The following is a 17,348-nucleotide window of genomic DNA, read 5'->3' as shown; positions in this document are numbered from 1 at the left end:
CCTTTCTAATGGCTGGATTTTACACGTGAACAAAAAAGCGAGGAATGCCAACAGATGATGGAAACACAGTATATTATATCAATCAGTCTTTATTGGAGATTTCAGGCTATGGAGACAACTAATAATCCAAATTAGAAGTAAATGCCATGGATTTACTTCCAATTTAGACTATTAGTTGTCTCCATAGCCTGTAATCCCCAATAAAGAATGATTGATGTGATATTCTGTGGTTCTATCATCTGTTGGCATTCCTCACTTTTTTATCCATGTTCCATCATCGTGGGGGTGAATTTTCAGGTGACCGGTATCTACTGTGATATGAAGCAGGACCTAAGTCTGGCTAATCTTGATAGGAGGGCTAAGAAAGTAGTAGCAAAAAGGAAAGAGAGGTTCTCTGTTGTTTTAAGAGGGAAAATAGAGTTTCTGATAACTATGGGGGCAATTCTATAAAGGTTTCCCAAATTTGGGTGCAAGGTACTCCACATGAATTGTATAACAGCATCTGGGTGCCCATATTCCATTATAGAATAGGGCATAAGTTGGCGTTTGTGTGCATAAATGTTAGCATGAAGATTATCAAATAGTATAAGATATGCACCTCAGAGTGGGACCTCCCCTCATGTTCTACCCATGTGTACACCCACTTGCAATTGTGTGCTATGCGGGTTGTGCGCTAAGCTGGTAGAATATCAGCTAATTAGTGCCAATAATTAGCTTTTTAACAAGCCATTGAACTTTACATGCATACATTTAGGCTTGCGATCCATGCCTAAATTTAACATGGGATTTAAAAAAGGGGGCACAGAAATGGACAAGTCATAGACAGAACAGGGGTATTCCTAAAATTAATGGACATTGTTATAGAATAAAAGTGATATGCACCTAATGTTGGTGCATACATTTACACCACATTTCAGTTGGTGCAAATGGCCGCACCTAAACTTGGACGCAATTCACTGGCATAAGCACTATTCTATAAACTGTGCCTAACTTTAAGCGTAGCTTATATGATAGCACTTTTTTGGCACCATATATAGAATCTATCCTTTAGTTCCCAACCAGCACTTATGCGCATGAATGTTAACATACATAAATGCTAGTATTTTATAATCTTAACTCGAAGATGGCAATTACATTTAGGCTCTGAGATTATAGAATTAGGGGATATACCTTTAAGACTGGGGGAAAGCCTGACATATGTAGTACTAGAATTCAGTTTAAATGTGTAGCTTGATATTTATATTATTGCATGCTGACGCACCAGAATAGATGGCTCTGTTCACATGGAAGAAATTTGCATGCCCTAAGGAATAAACTAATATTAGGTTTTCTGGCAACTATGAAGATCAAGTCTTCTAATTTCTTGTCAGCCTTGCTGTCTTACCAGGCCACTTGAGTTTGGAACTTAATTCTCATTGTCAATTAGGTTTTTAAGAAACTATTTTATATTTAGAAAAACGTTTAAAATGTTTTTATTCCGAAAATATGTTTTATCAGATTTATAGTAGGAATATGATTAATGGAAATTGACTTGATTGTCATTTTGTAAATCCTAGATTTTGTTTCTAGTCGCGTAGTTTTGTTATCCACACTGAACTGTGAAGGTAGTTAGAGAATATATGACTTATATGTAATATAATGTACTTCTCAGCCAGAATTGCTCCTTAATATGTCAATCTGATTCAAGAGACTTACCTGTCAGCTGGAAGGAGAACGAACAAAAGCAATTCCTTTGGAAAAAAAATGTAAGCTACTCCCTAGATGCCCACAGGAAGAGGATGTAGCCTAAAAGCAGGCCTTGAACAGATGGAAATTCAACAGGGTTTCTCCAGCCCAATAGAGGAGAATTCTGATAAGCCTTTCTATTTTAAGGGCAGCCATGCTCTAGAAATTCCGTTTTAGAACCTTATAAACTTTCTTTGAATGTTTTTTTTTTTTGGGGGGGGGGGGGGCGTTCAATTTGATTTTAATATATTTATTAGGATTTACTTACTGCCTTTTTGAAGGCAATTACAGCAGTAAAAATATTTAAATAACAATACAGAGTATGGCTTACAGGCTTATTTTTGAAAGAGAAGGATGCCCATCTTTCGACACAAATCGCAAGATGAGCGTCCTTCTCATAGGGTCGCCCAAATCGGCATAATCGAAAGCCAATTTTGGCCTTCCTCAACTACTTTCTGTCACGGGGACGACCAAAGTTCATGGAGACGTGTCGGAGGCATAGCGAAGGCGGGTCTAGGACGTGCCTAACACATTGGCGTCCTCGACCGATTATGGAAAAAGAAGGGTGTCCCTGATGAACACTTGGATGACTTTAGCTGGTCCTTTTTTTTTTTTTATGACCAAGCCACAAAAATATGCCCTAAATGACCAGATGACCACCAGAGGGAATCGGGGATGACACTCCCCCAGTGTTCACTAACCCCCTCCCACCCTCAAAAAATTCTTTAAAAATATTTTTGCCAGCCTCTATGCCCGCCTCAAATGTCATACTCAGGTCCATCGCAGCAGGTCCCTGGAGCAGTTTAAGTGGGAGCAGTGCACTTCAGACAGGCAGACCCAGGCCCATCCCCCCCACCTGTTACACTTGTGGTGGTAAATGTGAGCCCTCCAAAACCCACCAGAAACCCACTGTACCCACATCTAGGTGCCCCCTTCACCCATGGTAGTGGTGTACAGTTGTGGGTAGTGGGTTCTGGGGGGGGTTGGGGGGGCTCAGCACACACGGTAAGGGAGCTATGCACCTGGGAGCAATTTGTGAAGTCCACTACAGTGCCCCTAGGGTGCCCGGTTGGTGTCCTGGCATGTGAGGGGGGACCAGTGTACTACGAATGCTGGCTCTTCCCATGACCAAATGGCTTGGATTTGGTCATTTCTGAGATGGTCATCCTCGGTTTCCATTATCGCCGAAAATTGGGGACGACCATCTCTAAGGTCGACCTAAATTTTGCGATTTTGGTGTCCCCGACTGTATTATCGAAACGAAAGATGGGTGTCCATCTTGTTTCGATAATACGGGTTTCCCCGCTCCTGTCTGGGGATGTCCTGTGAGAACATCCTCAGGAAAACTTGGGCTTCCCTTTCGATTATGCCCCTCTTGGTATACTACTTACAATGTCAACACAATATGTAATAGAACATTTTAATTGATAGTGAAAGGTATAAGCAAAGATGGAACATATAGATAGGTAAGAGGAGTTAGAAAGTAAGATGACTAATTTAAAGAGAGTTGCACATGAGGCCAGAGAGATGGTTAAATATTATGTCAAGTAGGATAGGAGTGGGTAAACATGTCCTGCTGCATTATGTTAATTAGATTGTAAGCTCTGTGGTGCAGGGACTGTCTCTTCATGTTCAAGTGTACAGTGCTGCGTACATCTAGTAGCGCTTTAGAAATAAGTAGTAGTAGTATGCAGAAGCGTAGCCAGGTGGGGCGCAGGGGGAGCGGTCGCTCCCCTAAACAGCTGTTTAAAAAAATGGCGCCTATGCGCTTTAACCCAATAAATATTTTTTTCTGCTCTCTCCCGAGTCTTTAATCTTTTGCTATCTCTTCTTCTGCCCGCGCTCTCCTGTCTGCGAGGTCACTTTTACTTCCTGAAGTGTTCTCCCTCCGGCACCAGCAATTCACAGTCAGCCTGCCAGCATCAGGGCTTCTCCTCAGGCGCGTCCCACCTCTGCAGAAAACAGGAAGTTGCTTAGAGTAGGCGGGACGCGCCTGAGGATGAGAAGCCCCGACGCTGGAAGGCTGATTGTGAATCGCTGGTGCCGGAGCGAGAACGCTTTGGGAAGTAAAAAGTGACCATACAGACGGGAGAGATGGGCAGAAGAGAGGGTGAAGCCAATTTGAGTAATCTATTTCCACCCCCCGCGCACCATTCGGTTCAAAACAAGCAAGGAGGAGATAGGGACACAAAGAGGGCAGTACTGGAAAGGGAGAGGAGGAGATAGGGACACAGGGGCACTACTGGAAAGGGGGGGAGTAGATAGGGACACAAAGGGGAGGAGGAGATAGGGACACAGAGAAGGCACTACTGGAAAGGGGGAGGAGATAGGGACACAAAGGGGCACTACTGGAAAGGGAAGGAGATAGGGACACTACTGAAAAGGGGAGGAGGAGATAGGGACACAGAGGGGAACCACTGGAAGGGGGGATATGGGGACAATGGTGAAAAAGGGGTGAGATGGGGACAAAGAGGTAATGCTGGAAAAGGGGGAATATGGTAACAGGGGTAATGCTGGGAAGATGGGGACACAGGACAATGTTAGAAAAAGGGAGAGGTGGGGACACCAGGACGGCAGATGCTAGAAAGGAGGAGATGAGGAGACCAGGTAGGCTTGTACTGAAAAAGGGGGGGGGGGGGAGATGGGGACACAGAAAGGGCAGATGCTAAACTTGGGGGCAGGATAGGGACAAGGGACATACTGGACAGGACAAATAGGGGTGCAGAGGAAAAAAGGATGATGCACTTGAAGACAGATGTAGAGAAGGAAAGGAAGAAGACAAGAGGCAAGAGAAGAAATAGAAAGGCAACCTGGAAAAGAATTTGTAAGGCTGACTCATGGAACATGGAAAAAAAGATTGGAACCAGCCAAATTCCCAGACTACAAAGGTAGAAAAAAATTTATTTTTATTTAATACTTTGTAAGGACTGAGATGTACCTGCTTTGTAAAATGTACAGGAGAAAATGCATTTCTGTCTCTTTTTTTGACCAGTATTGCACTGTTTAATCTGGCTTCCTTGGGGGGGGGGGGGGTGCCTCTATTTCAATTTTTGTTGTTGTTGGGGTTTTTTTTGTGGCTCCCTATTCTGCATATATATATATATATATATATATATATATATATATATATATATATATATACACACACACTGTCTTCTGATAGGTGGGTTAGGGCTGTTATGGTGTGGTAAGTTTTGTGTTCTAGGGCAGTTCTGGAGTACCCCCTTGCCAGTCAGGTTTTCAGGATATCCACAATAAATATGCATGGCATTGATTTGCATATACTGCCTCCATTGCATGCAAATCTTTTTCATGTAGATTCATTGTGGATAGCCTGAAAACCTGAATGGCAAGGGGGTACTCCAGGACCACCTAGGGACACACTTCTCTAGGTCCCATTGTAATATTTCTAGCACTGTCTTTTCATAGATGGGTTAGGGCTGTTATGGTGTGGTAAGTTTACAGTATAGGTTTTGGGTGTCTTTTTGCAGGGGTTTGTGTTATTTCACAAAGTGTCTAGCCCTATTTGAAAGTAGGCTCTAGGGCAAGTCACCCAAAATAAAAATGCTCAAGACTAGTGTTCTTCACATCCTGTAGAGTCACCACACAAACAAAAGTCCATCTTGATTTAAACAAGGTGTCTAGCAGTGGAAGGACTGGGTGTGCTAATCCTGAGATGATGGTCACAATTTGAATATTTTTATTTGAAGTTAAGAAGACAGGTTGCCTGCTCTGGCCAGTCCAGGGACCTCTTCTGCATCCTGCCTCCTGATGTAACTTACTGTTTCCTTGTAGCCAGGACGTAACCGAGACAGTCTGTATTAATCATTGCCCGCCACAGCCCCTGAGCAACAACACAGACACTGCTGTCTAGCTGACACCAACCGGCGCCTATTTTATAAAAGTCTGCTCCCCCTGAGATCAAAACCTGGCTACGCCTCTGGTAGTATGTGCAGCCCATGTCACTCCTTGTGTGAGTGAGACTAACAAGCTAGTTAGTTCTTCCATTAATGGCATGATTGAAGAGCCAAACTTTGTCCTGCTTCCTAAAGTAGAGAGAGTCTTATTTATTTATTTATTAGATTTGTACCCCGCGCTTTCCCACATACAGCAGGCTCAATGCAGCTTACATAGTAAAAAAGAATTACAAAGAACATGTAAAAGGAATATTATAAACTGTGATAAGCATAGTTGCTTACATAGTTAAAAGCATTACAAAGGACATGTAAGAAGAGTATTATAAACTGTGATAAACACAGTGGCAGCAATGCCCAAGAATATATGAATTTGAATAGGGAAGGTAGACAAGGAAAGGATAGGAAAGGTAAAATGGAAGGAGATTGGGAGGGATATGGTGAAAAGATTGGAAATTGAGTATAAGGGATTTGAAAATAAGGTGAGAGGTATAATTGGTGTCAAAGTCAGTGTCATCGTCAGAGCAGGAGTATTGTAGATGGGCTGATAAAATTAAGTTGGTCCATTAGGGTAAGCTTGCTTGAAAAAAATGGGACTTTAACATTTTCCTGAATGGTAAATAGTTGTTAATTGCTCGGATGGGTCTTGGTAGAGCATTCCAAAGTTGACTACCCAAAAAGGAGAAACTTGATGCATAGTAGGTTTTGTATTTGATACCTTTGCAGTTGGGAACGTGTAAATTGAGATATGTTCGTGATGACGTTGATCTGTTTCTGATAGGAAGGTTGTGTTAAGCACAAGTCAAAAAAGCTGTATGTGTGATAAGCAAGTTCTCTTGCAGTAAATGCAGCTGATGTTAGTCCTTGTGGGTGTGACTAGCTAGTTAGTTGATTCTTTCATTGAAGGCTTGGTAGAAAATTTAGGGGGTCTTTTACTATTACTAAAGGTTAGCTTAAGTTGTCTGCAGCAGTTCCCATTTTATTCCTATGGGCCCTGCTGCAGATAACTTGAGCTAGTCTTTAGTAAAAGACTCCCTTAGGCTTTCATTTGCTTCCTGAAATAGAGAGAGGTTTTACCTCATGCAAGAATTTTATGGGAGTGCATTCCAGAGAGTGGGGGTTACTACTGAGAAGGCTAGTTGGCAGGTGAAGCATCATGTAATTTCCTTTATTCAACCCCTACTTTTGCCCTCCTGATTACTACAGAGAGCAGGTGGGAACAGGCTATAGAAACGTAAAGAACTTATATGGGCTAGTGAACAATATAGAGACAAACCCTGTGACATAAAAAACTGAGACGCCCCTATCTGCGATCAATTTAGCACAATACTTCGGAAAAAAAAAGATCATTGACCTAAGAAAGGGACTAACACAAAACAGTAGATACCTAGAACTTTACATCAAAGAACTAGAAGAAAAGCAAACAGGAATATAGCAGACAGAGTCGGGATGTCATTAACTCCACCCACACTTGAAGTAGTCGCTCACTCTGTGAAGAAGCTCTTCAGGGTCTACTGCATGTTAGATACCTGCCCCAACTTCCTAATGAAAGATGCCCCAGCACACTTTACAACTCAAATTCACTCCCACATATCATTCATGCTAACCAATGGCCTATTCCCAACGGAGAGAGGTAGAATAGTACTATCGCCAATCCCAAAGACTATGTAAAAGAGCAGAAGTGAAGTCTCGAACTACAAACCAGTGGCTTCCACCCACTCATTGTGATTGTAATTGCCTTTGTGACTGGATGAGAAGTCCCCATAATAAGCAATAGCACTGCATGCTGTTCTTGTTTCCACAAATCAGAGATTATTTTTGGGATAAGCAGCATAAAATGTATTGATTTTTTTTTTTTAGGATCTTGCCAGGTATTTGTGACCTGAATTGGCCACTGTTGGAAGCGGGATGCTGGGCTTGATGGACCCTTGGTCTGTCCCCGTGTGGCAATGCTTATGTACTTATGTACAATGGGTGTTTTGTAAAGTTTGACTGCAGTGGATTGAACTAACTAAAGACACTTACAGAGTGGTGAGAGGCAAACTGATATAGAGAGATTTGCAGTAATCTAACCTGGACATAAGTGAGTGTAATAAGAATTTGATGAGGAAAAGAAGGAGAGAGGATTTAACTGAGCAGATGTAATCAAGATCAAGAAAAGATGAACAAACAACAAGTCAATTTGTAGTTTAAATGTAAGATTGTGGTCAGAAGTAACACCATGATGCACAACAATACACATATGGGTATGGGATAGCCCTGAATGACAGGTGCAGAGGAACAAACTAAGTGCAGGTTTGGGAAGAAAATTGACTCATATTTTGAGGAATCGAGAAAAAGCCAGATGGCAACCAGTTGGAGACAGTTGTCTAGAGGAGATATATCAGATTAAGAAAAGAGTAGAGTGAAAAGGATCTGAATGTCATCAATATAACAATGTAGACCACAATGGAGGGATTGGATCAAGAAAGGAAGTGGTGTGAGGAATATGTTGAAAAAATGTGAGGGCCAAGATAATAGAACCTTGTGGAATACCACAAGAAGAAGTGTAGGTAATAGAAAAGGTGGTGATGGTAAATTAGAAGGATCTTCCTGATGATATTTAAACCAAGTGTGAACAGTACCAGAAACCCTATGGTCATGAAGATGGAGAATTAAATCATGGGCAGCTAGATCAAATTCAGATCAATAATAGCACACCTGATTTTGTTGTGTATAGTAGTTAAGAAGGATTAGGTACTATGACTTTGACGAAAACCAGCGTAATGGGGATGCAGGACGAGTGAATTATCTAAGAATAGAGTTGACAAAAACAAATAATCTGAAATATGTACATCTGTCATATGAATTATGGAAAATGTGATGAAATTATTTGTTTTTATCTTTTATTTCCAGTTTGGATCAATTGATGGTTTCAACCTTAGACCAGCAAAGATTACAGTCCATTCTGTCAACAGTTAGGTCAAAATCTGATATCATTGCTTTGATTCAGGAGGCCAAGGTGCAAGCAGAGGTGAGTGATGCACAATTTACAGTGAAACATGACAAGTTTAGGTTAAAATTTTCAATACATGCAAATTATTTGTTTTTCCTAGCTATATTAAAATGTCATAGTTTTTTTTTAATGCAATGCTATTTATTAATAATATGAAGTATGAAGAAAAACATGTATATGTATGTACTGGATTATGGTAGTACATGTAAAAAACATATGGGGCTAGATTCTCTATATTACATCTAACAAATCAGTGCCAAAAAAGACGCTATTCTATAAACCGCACTTAAACTTTAGCGTAGTTTACAGAATAGCACTTACGCCCGGGAGTCACACCTAACTTTAGATGTGGCCATTTGCACCAACTGAAACGTGGTGCAAATATATGTACCTACATTAGATGCATATCCCTATTATTCTATAACAATGCACATTAATTTTAGGAATACCCCTATTATATCTATAACCCTCTTATTTCTGCTCCCCCTTTTTCAGATTGCACGTAAATTTTAGGCATGGATCCCATGACTAAATTTATGCACATAAATGCCAATTAAGTCCAATTAGTGCCAATAATTGCTTATTAAAAAGCCAATTATTGGTATTGGCTCAGTCCTGCAGTTTCAATTTTTCAGTTAGGGGTCATGCACCAAGGCTTCTTCTATAACCTGCAATCCTGAGTCCTGAATTCAGCCACAAGGTATCACCATTGACTGATGGTTATGACTCTTCACCCCTAAGCCCTGTGGGAACAGACATCAGCCTGACCCAAGCAGCTGGTGTCTGTACTTATTCCCAGAGTTGTCAGTGCAGCCCTGGTCGAACAAGCTGATCCAGTCCTGGTTTTAACCTGTTGCTTGCCTGGATTTCCATTCCTTAGGTAAACAAGAACAGCACCTCCATGCATGTAGTGGTGCATAACCAGGACTGAAATCAGCCTGTGTGGTTGACAAGATGTGAGCTGACAATCTAAGTATTTTTGTTCTGTGAAGAAATGGAAGATGATAATATTTAATAGCAGAAAGCATCTATGTAGCAATACTGCCCTCCGCACAGATAATAAAAGGACTCACTTAGAAACAAGATTGCCTTCATACTGTACATGGTAATTCAAATAAAAAAGATAATCTAGAAGGCTTGCATAGTAATCAGCCTCAAAAAGATTTTTCATTTGCACAGGAGAAGTGACGAGAGCATGTGGGGTGTAATCAGCATGAAATTCATCTAATATACAGTCTGCAGCACTCTGTCATACCTGAACATATGATATTAGGGCATTCTTTTATTTGCTAAAAGCCTTACTAAACTCTAACACTAGGAATCCACTGCAGTTGCTAGGATTTCATTTCCTGCGCCACAGTATTGCTGATTATTTTTCTCAGAGCTTAATCCAATTTTATTGCAAGAGAGCCTATTATGTTGGTGGAAAGGCCTTCTCTGAGTTTTGGTCTTGCCTATGCAGAAACAGGAAGGCTCTAGGGCCGATGCAGCAGCATATATGAACCACTGCTCTCTGCTGGCAAAAAAATGAAGTGTTTAATAGGACACAAAGGAGGGAGGGAGAGAAATGCCAGGAGCCTTCAGCTTGCGGGGCTTAGGGATCCCCACCAGCCACATCACAGGTGTGCCATTGCTCAGGTCCACCCAGAATTGGGTATCTGGCTAATCTAGTGGCCCAAGCATGCTTTCTCTCATGGTTTTATTTGCTATTACCTGAATGTTAGAGGTATTTACCACCTCTCACAAAAATAGATTGTTTTCATCATATTTCTTTTGTTACTTTTTCCCTCTTAATTCCATATCATGTCCTCTCTTATCCTTGAATTTCTAGCTATCTGCTTTCTTGAAACCAGTTACAAAATATTTAAACATTTCTTTTCTGTTTGATGATTTTGAATTGTCCTCCAAATTGATGAGTGGCTACTGGATATTTTTTTTGTCGTACCTGTATAATTTTATACTTTGCATTGAAGTTCAGCTTCCAAACCCAAAACCATCTTAACAATGTTGTTTTAGATTCTCTGATTTTCTTTCTGTACCACCTGATGTTTTACCCTGTGAGATCTATAGGTAGATGACACCAAAAACAAAATCTTTCTTACTCTCAAGTGTGTCTGTAATGTTGTTGATCTGGGAATATTCCTTATCTCAACAGAGTAAAGAAGATGTTTTCTTTGTGGTCCTAAATAAAGAAGAAGGCTCAGGGCTGGGCTTCAGTATTGCAGGAGGAACAGACCTGGAACAGAAATCAGTTACTGTAAGTAAAGACCAAGAATTTGCCTCTGGGAAATGGCTGCAAACACAGGGTGGAAATTAGATCAAGAGCTCATTTAACAGGAGTCATGGCAGTCCATTCTAATTTGCCAGTTCTCCAAAAATCATTGCTGAAACAAAACCAGTTTAATGTTGTGTGGTTACTGATAACTGGCATTTATTTTTGAAAACATGGCAGGGTACTGTGTTAGTCCACTTTTAAAGGTAATAAGTAGAAATAAAACAAAAAGAAAATGAGATGATACCTTTTTTATTGGACTAACAATGCATATTTTGATGAGTTTTTGAAGCTAACCAGTCTGATCTCAAGAAGCTCATTAAAATATGGATTAAGTTAGTCCAATGAAAAAGGAATCATCTCATTTTCTTTTATTTGTTTTGTTTTATTTCTATTTATTACCTTTTTGAAAACATAAAGTTAGAGTACAGATACTAAGCAGAACAGCTTCTTTTCTGGTGACATGTGTCCAAATTCTAACAAATAGAAATTGCTTCGTTTGTTAGTTGGATTTAATTGATTGATCTTGTCTGGAATCTTTGCAGAGAATATTGTCACCATACACATAACAATAAAAAGAAACCCTAATGACTTGGTGATGGCTACAGCACATCAACTAAATATTACATTTGTAACTTGCCACATACCTCAGTGAAGTCCATATGGCTAACAAAAGAGGAACTAGGAAAGGAATATACAATAAACTACGTCAATAAAGCATCAGTTAATTTTTAAGTAATAGAAGTTTTCAGTTTGTGAAACAACTTATAATGTGCTTTTATTCTAATCTTAATAGGCAAAGTATTCCACCGCTTTGATGCCTGATGTGCTACTGTTAATGAAAAAGCAGTTTTATAAACCACATTTCTTGAATTTGGGAATTGCAAATCTAACTGCCAAGAGAGATAATCACGCTTCCTTACAAAAAAATTAATAAGATTAGACATATATTCCGACACCTGACCTTAAAATATTAGGAAGACCAGTGTTCATTATTTGAAGATTGCTGTAGCTTCGACAGGTAGCCAAAGTAATTCGACAAGTAATTCTATCAGACTTGGATGATTTGAATACTAGTCTTGCCACTGTATTTTGTAATGTTTGCAACCATTTAGGTACAGTTTCTTTACAACCTATAAATAGTCTTTAAATAAGTCTATACAATCTCATAAATCCAAAAGAGTGGTCAGAGACTGTGAGTCCTGTTTAATACAGTTTTTAACAAAGAAAAGGAATATGGCCATTTTGAAAATACGAGGCCCGGTATTCGAAGGGGTTTAACCGGGCAGGAGAGGTTCCTGCCGGATAAAATTCTGATGAACTAGCTGGCAGTTGATATTCGGTGGCACTTAACTGGGTAGCACTGCTGAATATCTTTCCTCCCACGGGCGCTGTTTCTAGCGGTAATTGGCAGTTGGCATGCACTGACTGGTCACCGCGCCTGTAGTGTGAGAACCCTTACCACTAGATCAATGGGTTTCATTAAGGGCTCAGGCCAGTTTTAGATGCGCACTGGTTTCAGTTTTACCGCATGCCCTTTTCCCATCACATTTTTTTAAAAAACCCTTTTTTGCAGATGCGGTAAAAACTGGCCCGGCGCGTGCCTAATACACGTGCCTACACTTCTGCAGCCACTTTTTACCGCAGCTCAGTAAAAGGGCCCCATAGATACCAAATGGGACAAAAAAAGGGAGGGAAATTTTAAAATAAACGTTTCCAGAGATATTTTTTGTATCCCATCTGCCAGCTATCGAAGCATTCAGGTACAGCAGGTATTTTCTGTTCCTGAAGGCTCAGAATCTAAGTTAGAGGGTGACCAAAATTGGTTTCTTCAGTTTCAGCTGAAACCAAATCTATGGCTGAAATTTGTTGCTCAGTTTCATCCTCTCTCCCTTACCTCCCCCTGCACATAGTACTACTACTACTATTTAGCATTTCTATAGCGCTACAAGGCGTACGCAGCGCTGCACAAACATAGAAGAAAGACAGTCCCTGCTCAAAGAGCTTACAATCTAATAGACAAAAAAAATAAATAAAGTAAGCAAATCAAATCAATTAATGTGAACGGGAAGGAAGAGAGGAGGGTAGGTGGAGGCGAGTGGTTACGAGTCAAAAGCAATGTTAAATAGGTGGGCTTTCAGTCTAGATTTAAAGGTGGCCAAGGATGGGGCAAGACGTAGGGGCTCAGGAAATTTATTCCAGGCGTAGGGTGCAGCGAGACAGAAGGTGCAAAGTCTGGAGTTGGCAGTAGTGGAGAAGGGAACAGATAAAAAGGGTTTATCCATGGAGCGGAGTGCACGGGAAGGGGTGTAGGGAAGGACGAGTGTGGAGAGATACTGGGGAGCAGCAGAGTGATTACATTTATAGGTTAGTAGATGAAGTTTGAACAGGATGCGAAAATGGATAGGGAGCCAGTGAAGGGTCTTGAGGACAGGGGTAGTATGAGTAAAGCGACCCTGGCGGAAGACGAGACGGGCAGCAGAGTTTTGAACCGACTGGAGAGGGGAGAGGTGACTAAGTGGGAGGCCAGCAAGAAGCAGATTGCAGTAGTCTAAACGAGAGGTGACAAGGGTGTGGATGAGGGTTTTGGTAGAGTGCTTGGAAAGAAAGGGGCGGATTTTACGGATGTTGTAAAGAAAGAAACGACATGTCTTGGCAATCTGCTGGATATGATCAGAGAAGGAGAGAGAAGAGTCAAAGATGACCCCAAGGTTTCGAGCTGAGGAGACAGGGAGAATGAGAGAGCCATCAACAGAAATAGAAAACGGGGGGAGCGAGGAGGTGGGTTTGGGGGGGAAAATGAGAAGCTCGGTTTTGGTCATATTTAATTTCAGGTGGCGTTGAGACATCCAGACAGCAATGTCAGACAAGCACGCAGAAACTTTGGTTTGGATGCAAGGTGAGATATCAGGGGTAGAAAGGTAGATTTGGGAGTCATCAGCATAGAGATGGTAGGAAAAACCATGGGATGAGATTAATGAACCAAGGGAAGAAGTGTAGATAGAAAAGAGGAGGGGACCAAGAACAGAACCCTGAGGTACGCCGACAGGCAGAGGGATAGAAGTAGAAGAGGATCCACCAGAGTGAACACTAAAGGTGCGAAGGGAGAGGTAGGAAGAGAACCAGGAAAGGACAGAGCCCTGGAATCCAAGTGAGGACAGGGTATCGAGAAGTATGCTGTGATCGACAGTGTCAAAAGCAGCGGAAAGATCAAGAAGAATGAGGATGGAATATTGACCTCTGGATTTAGCCAGTAATAGGTCATTGTAGACTTTAGTAAGCGCAGTTTCGGTTGAGTGGAGAGGGCGATAACCAGATTGTAGTGGGTCAAGAATAGCATGTGAGGAGAGAAACTCAAGGCAGCGGCGGTGAACAGCACGCTCAAGTAATTTGGAGAGAAAAGGAAGGAGGGAGATGGGTTGGTAATTAGAGGGACAAGTAGGATCGAGTGAAGGCTTCTTAAGGAGAGGTGTGATCACAGCATGTTTAAAGGCAGCAGGGACAGTCGCAGTGGAAAGTGAGAGGTTGAGAATGTGACAGATAAAAGGAATAAGAGCAGGAGAGATGGCATTAAGAAGGTGGGTGGGAATGGGATCAGAGGAACAGGTGGTACATTTTGAGGAAGAAAGGAGAAGTGTAGTTTCCTCAATAGTAACTTCAGGAAAGGAGGAAAGGGAATGAGGGGAAGGAGAGAGAGGGGAACGGACTAGTGGAGGGAGAGGTGGTGAGGGAGAGAAAGCAAGGTTTATCTTTTGAACCTTGTGAAAGAATTCAGCAAGGGTCTGAGGAGATAATGAAGGGGGAGTTGGGGGAGGGGGCACCTTGAGGAGAGAGTTCAATGTGGTGAAGAGAAGTCGAGGATTAGAGCCAAGAGAGTTGGTCAGTTGGATATAATAATCCTGTTTGGCACGTAAAAGAGCAGATTGGAAGGAGGTCAGCATGAACTTAAAGTGTAAGAAATCAGCAAGGGCCCGAGATTTCCGCCAGAGGCGTTCGGCGGAGCGGGTACAGGAACGTAGGTAGCAGATATTAGAAGTCAGCCGAGGTTGGGGTTTTGTACGCCTTATAGGGCGGGTCATCAAAGGTGCAAGAGTGTCTAAGGCAGAGGATAGAGTATTGTTGTATGAAGAAACAGCCTCGTTGACAGACGTGGATGGTGCCACAGTAGAGAGGAGGTTTGAAACATGGGAGGATAGAGATGAAGGGTCAATATCGTGAAGATTCCTAGATAAATTAGATAAAATAGGACGGGACTGGGAGGGAGGAGATTTAAGTGTGAAAGTTATAAGATGGTGATCAGAGGAGGGAAGATCAGAGGCAAGGAAACTAGAGGGTGAATAGTTGGAGGAGAAGATGAGATCAAGACAGTGACCATTTGATGAGTGGGGGAGGTGGAGCATAGTTGGAGATTAAAGAAGGATGTTAAAGCGAGTAACTTGGAAATATAAGAGTTGGAAGGATCATTAGCAGGAATATTAAAGTCACCAAGGATGAGAGAGGGGGAGGAAGGATCATGGAAGAAGGCAAGCCAGGCGTCAAAGTCACTGAGAGAGAATGAAAGGGACTTATCAGGGGGATGATAAATGACCTCTATTCGAAGAGGCAGAGGAGAGAAAAGGCGGATAGAGTGGACTTCAAAGGAGGAAAAACAGTGAGATTGAGGTGGAAGAAAGGGTTGAAATCTGGAGGAGGGAGAGAGAAGTAGTCCAACACCGACCCCACGGCCAGCAGGGCGAGGAGTATGTGAAAATAGATAACCGCCATGGCACAGGGCTGTGACTGAAGCAGAGTCATCAGGGCAGAGCCAGGTTTCTGTTATGGCGAGCAATGGAGGTGACGCGAGATAAAGAGGTCCTGAATATAGGCGAGTTTGTTACAGATAGAACAGGCATTCCATAGGGCGCAAGAGAAGGGCAGAGAAGAGGAGGGGAGTAGAGAAATAGAGATGAGATTAGAGAGGTCGCGGTGAGATCTGTAGAGTTGGGATAATAGTTGGTGAGGGGGGCCAGGATTGGGATTGATGTCACTGGCTGAGAGTAAGAGAAGGAGTAAAAGAGAGCAGAGGAGAGTAGGAGAGGTGTGGCCACGAAGGCGTCAAAGGCGAGAGGTATTTAGGTGGAATGGGGAAGGCAAAATGGACGGAAGAAAGAGGCGGAGATTAAAAGCTAAGAGGGAGGAAGAGGGTAGGAGAGAAGGTGAGGTGATGAAGTCGATGGATGGGCAGTGAGTTCCTGTAGCGGAGAGAGGTAGGGGGTGAGGGAAAAGATGAGGAAGGGACAGGGCTAGGAAGAGAATGTGAAAAGGGGCCATAAATGACTGAGGTACTTTAGCAACTGGGAAGAAGATTAGATGTAAAGAGAAAAATGCCCCGGCGTGCGGCACCTAGAGCGGAGGCCCTGAGTGGATCGGAGTGGACCTGGGTGTCACCCCAGAGAAGGCTGTAAGGATATGCAGATGAGCTGCAAGTCCTCCACAGCACCTGAAAGGCAGCCGGTGGTAGAGCTGGGCACCTCTCAGCTGAGGAAAGGCTTACCAGGGGTTAGGCCGAAGCCAGCATTCCTCCCCCTGAGGGTCGCCTGAATGAACAACTCCCTCCCTGGGTGTACCATTCTTCCACTGGTGATCTTGTGGGTGGTCAGGCCAGAAGTGATGCCCAGTAACTCCTGTCCATGTCCTCTCTGCCAACAAATGGCAGCCACAGCAGCCATTTTGGAGGTGGAGAGAACATGGGCAGGCACTCATGTCTTTCAGTAGTAAGGTTAGAAATACTTTAGAAGGCAGTGTTTACAGCCCCTGAGGGTAAGTGAGAGGAGCCAGTGGCAATACCTAGTGGTTGGAGATTAGGTCCACATTAGCTATGTTCTGGAGGGAGCTATAATTTGCAGGCCCTGGCCAAGGACTGTTACTGCAATGATTGGGCAGAGCTGGTTGGAGGATATGAAAATGAGGGGAAATTTTCCATGTAGTTGCAATTGAATGCTTACAGCTGGCTGCAGTTGAACTGAAAGCTGAAGAAGAGCAGCAGGATGAAACTATCTGGCCAAAAGGAAAGTATTGTGAATTAATTAAATCGACATGAACACAAGAAAAGCAACACATCACAGAAGCAAAATAGCAATTTATAACAACAGACTTAAGAGACATCATAGACCTGCTTTTAGCATAGACTTTGAGAAGGAGGGATCAAGGACACTAGTTCTGGATTTCCTTCTGCTAGGGACCTTGCACTAATGACTTTCACTCCCATTCATTAATGGATGTTATTTACCACAGTGCCCATTATTTGTGTGGCCTATTAAGTTGCAACGCATTTTCACATGTTAGTGCCTAATGCACCTTTGCGAATAGGGACATTCATCTCTATGCCTCTGGAATCTATGAAAAAGGAAATATCAAACATATAAATGACAAGTGACCAACTCACCCGCAAATGCGCAGTAGA

General features: G+C 42.3%; 1 protein-coding gene across 1 annotated transcript in view; it reads left to right on the top strand.

Annotated features, from left to right (window-relative positions):
* Positions 1-17,348, top strand: part of PDZD2 (PDZ domain containing 2) — a 307,044-nt gene that overhangs the window by 256,900 nt on the left and 32,796 nt on the right. Inside the window, exons 19-20 of the mRNA XM_030193000.1 lie at positions 8,535-8,652; positions 10,790-10,891. Of these exons, the coding sequence (XP_030048860.1) occupies positions 8,535-8,652; positions 10,790-10,891 (220 nt within the window). The remainder of the gene's footprint in view (positions 1-8,534; positions 8,653-10,789; positions 10,892-17,348) is intronic.

This window comes from Microcaecilia unicolor, chromosome 2 (genome assembly GCF_901765095.1).
Source record: "Microcaecilia unicolor chromosome 2, aMicUni1.1, whole genome shotgun sequence".
In the NCBI taxonomy this organism is placed as follows: Eukaryota; Metazoa; Chordata; class Amphibia; order Gymnophiona; family Siphonopidae; genus Microcaecilia; species Microcaecilia unicolor.
This window is presented reverse-complemented; position numbering and strand designations above follow the sequence as displayed.